Source organism: Wasmannia auropunctata, unplaced genomic scaffold, assembly GCF_000956235.1.
Source record: "Wasmannia auropunctata unplaced genomic scaffold, wasmannia.A_1.0 LD335762.1, whole genome shotgun sequence".
Classification (NCBI taxonomy): Eukaryota; Metazoa; Arthropoda; class Insecta; order Hymenoptera; family Formicidae; genus Wasmannia; species Wasmannia auropunctata.
Window position 1 is genome coordinate 6,497 of NW_012027128.1, and position 707 is coordinate 7,203.

Below are 707 nucleotides of genomic sequence, written 5' to 3' on the forward strand. Positions count from 1 at the left end.
AGAACGAATCATTCGTTCTCTGACCGTATTACGATTTTGACATAAATATTTTACATATTCTATTCTACACGTTAATTTAACGAGAGGCTATTACAAACATTTTTACACACTCTTCTGACGTCAAGAAGATCATATTATTACATTTGACTTTTTGACTGGTTTTTATTACTATACGTTCTTTTGAACTCCAATCCGTTAGTTTTACTTTCGAATTCAATTCTTTCTCGCCACCAAACGACGAATTTATAATTTACTTTATTCGATGACCAACTTTAATTTTATGTTATGGATTTCCAAAAAAATGTATTATATATGTGTCCAATATGATATCGCCTTTTTGTTTTATAATTTGTATGCTGTTTTAGTTTTTTCTTTATTTTATTCATAATTCTAATTAAGCTAATTCTTATTTATATTTTTTATTTCAGAACTCGTAACTGATTATTCTGATCAAATTTGTGCTGAAAATGAATGATATAGTTATACTATGGATACATTAGACGTTTGACGAGAGCCTTCAATGCTTTCAAAATTTATACAAGCGATAAAAATGCAAAGATGTATTTGTATGCAAAAAATCAATTTGGAAACTTAACTATTGCGATGCGATGTTCACCACTGATAAACTGACGGATTACAATTACACTAATGTATCATTGTTTTTTTTGTAGCTTTTAAAGACAGCCAATTCACCGGGACAAAATTCA

At 28.4% G+C, this 707-nt stretch overlaps 1 protein-coding gene across 1 annotated transcript in view; it reads left to right on the top strand.

Annotated features, from left to right (window-relative positions):
• LOC105456136 overlaps window positions 1-701 on the top strand; it is a 2,321-nt gene extending 1,620 nt beyond the window's left edge. The window contains exon 3 of the mRNA XM_011699956.1: window positions 429-701. Within this exon, the coding sequence (XP_011698258.1) occupies window positions 429-475 (47 nt within the window). The 3' untranslated portion in view covers window positions 476-701. The remainder of the gene's footprint in view (window positions 1-428) is intronic.
• Window positions 702-707: the final 6 nt, after the last annotated feature.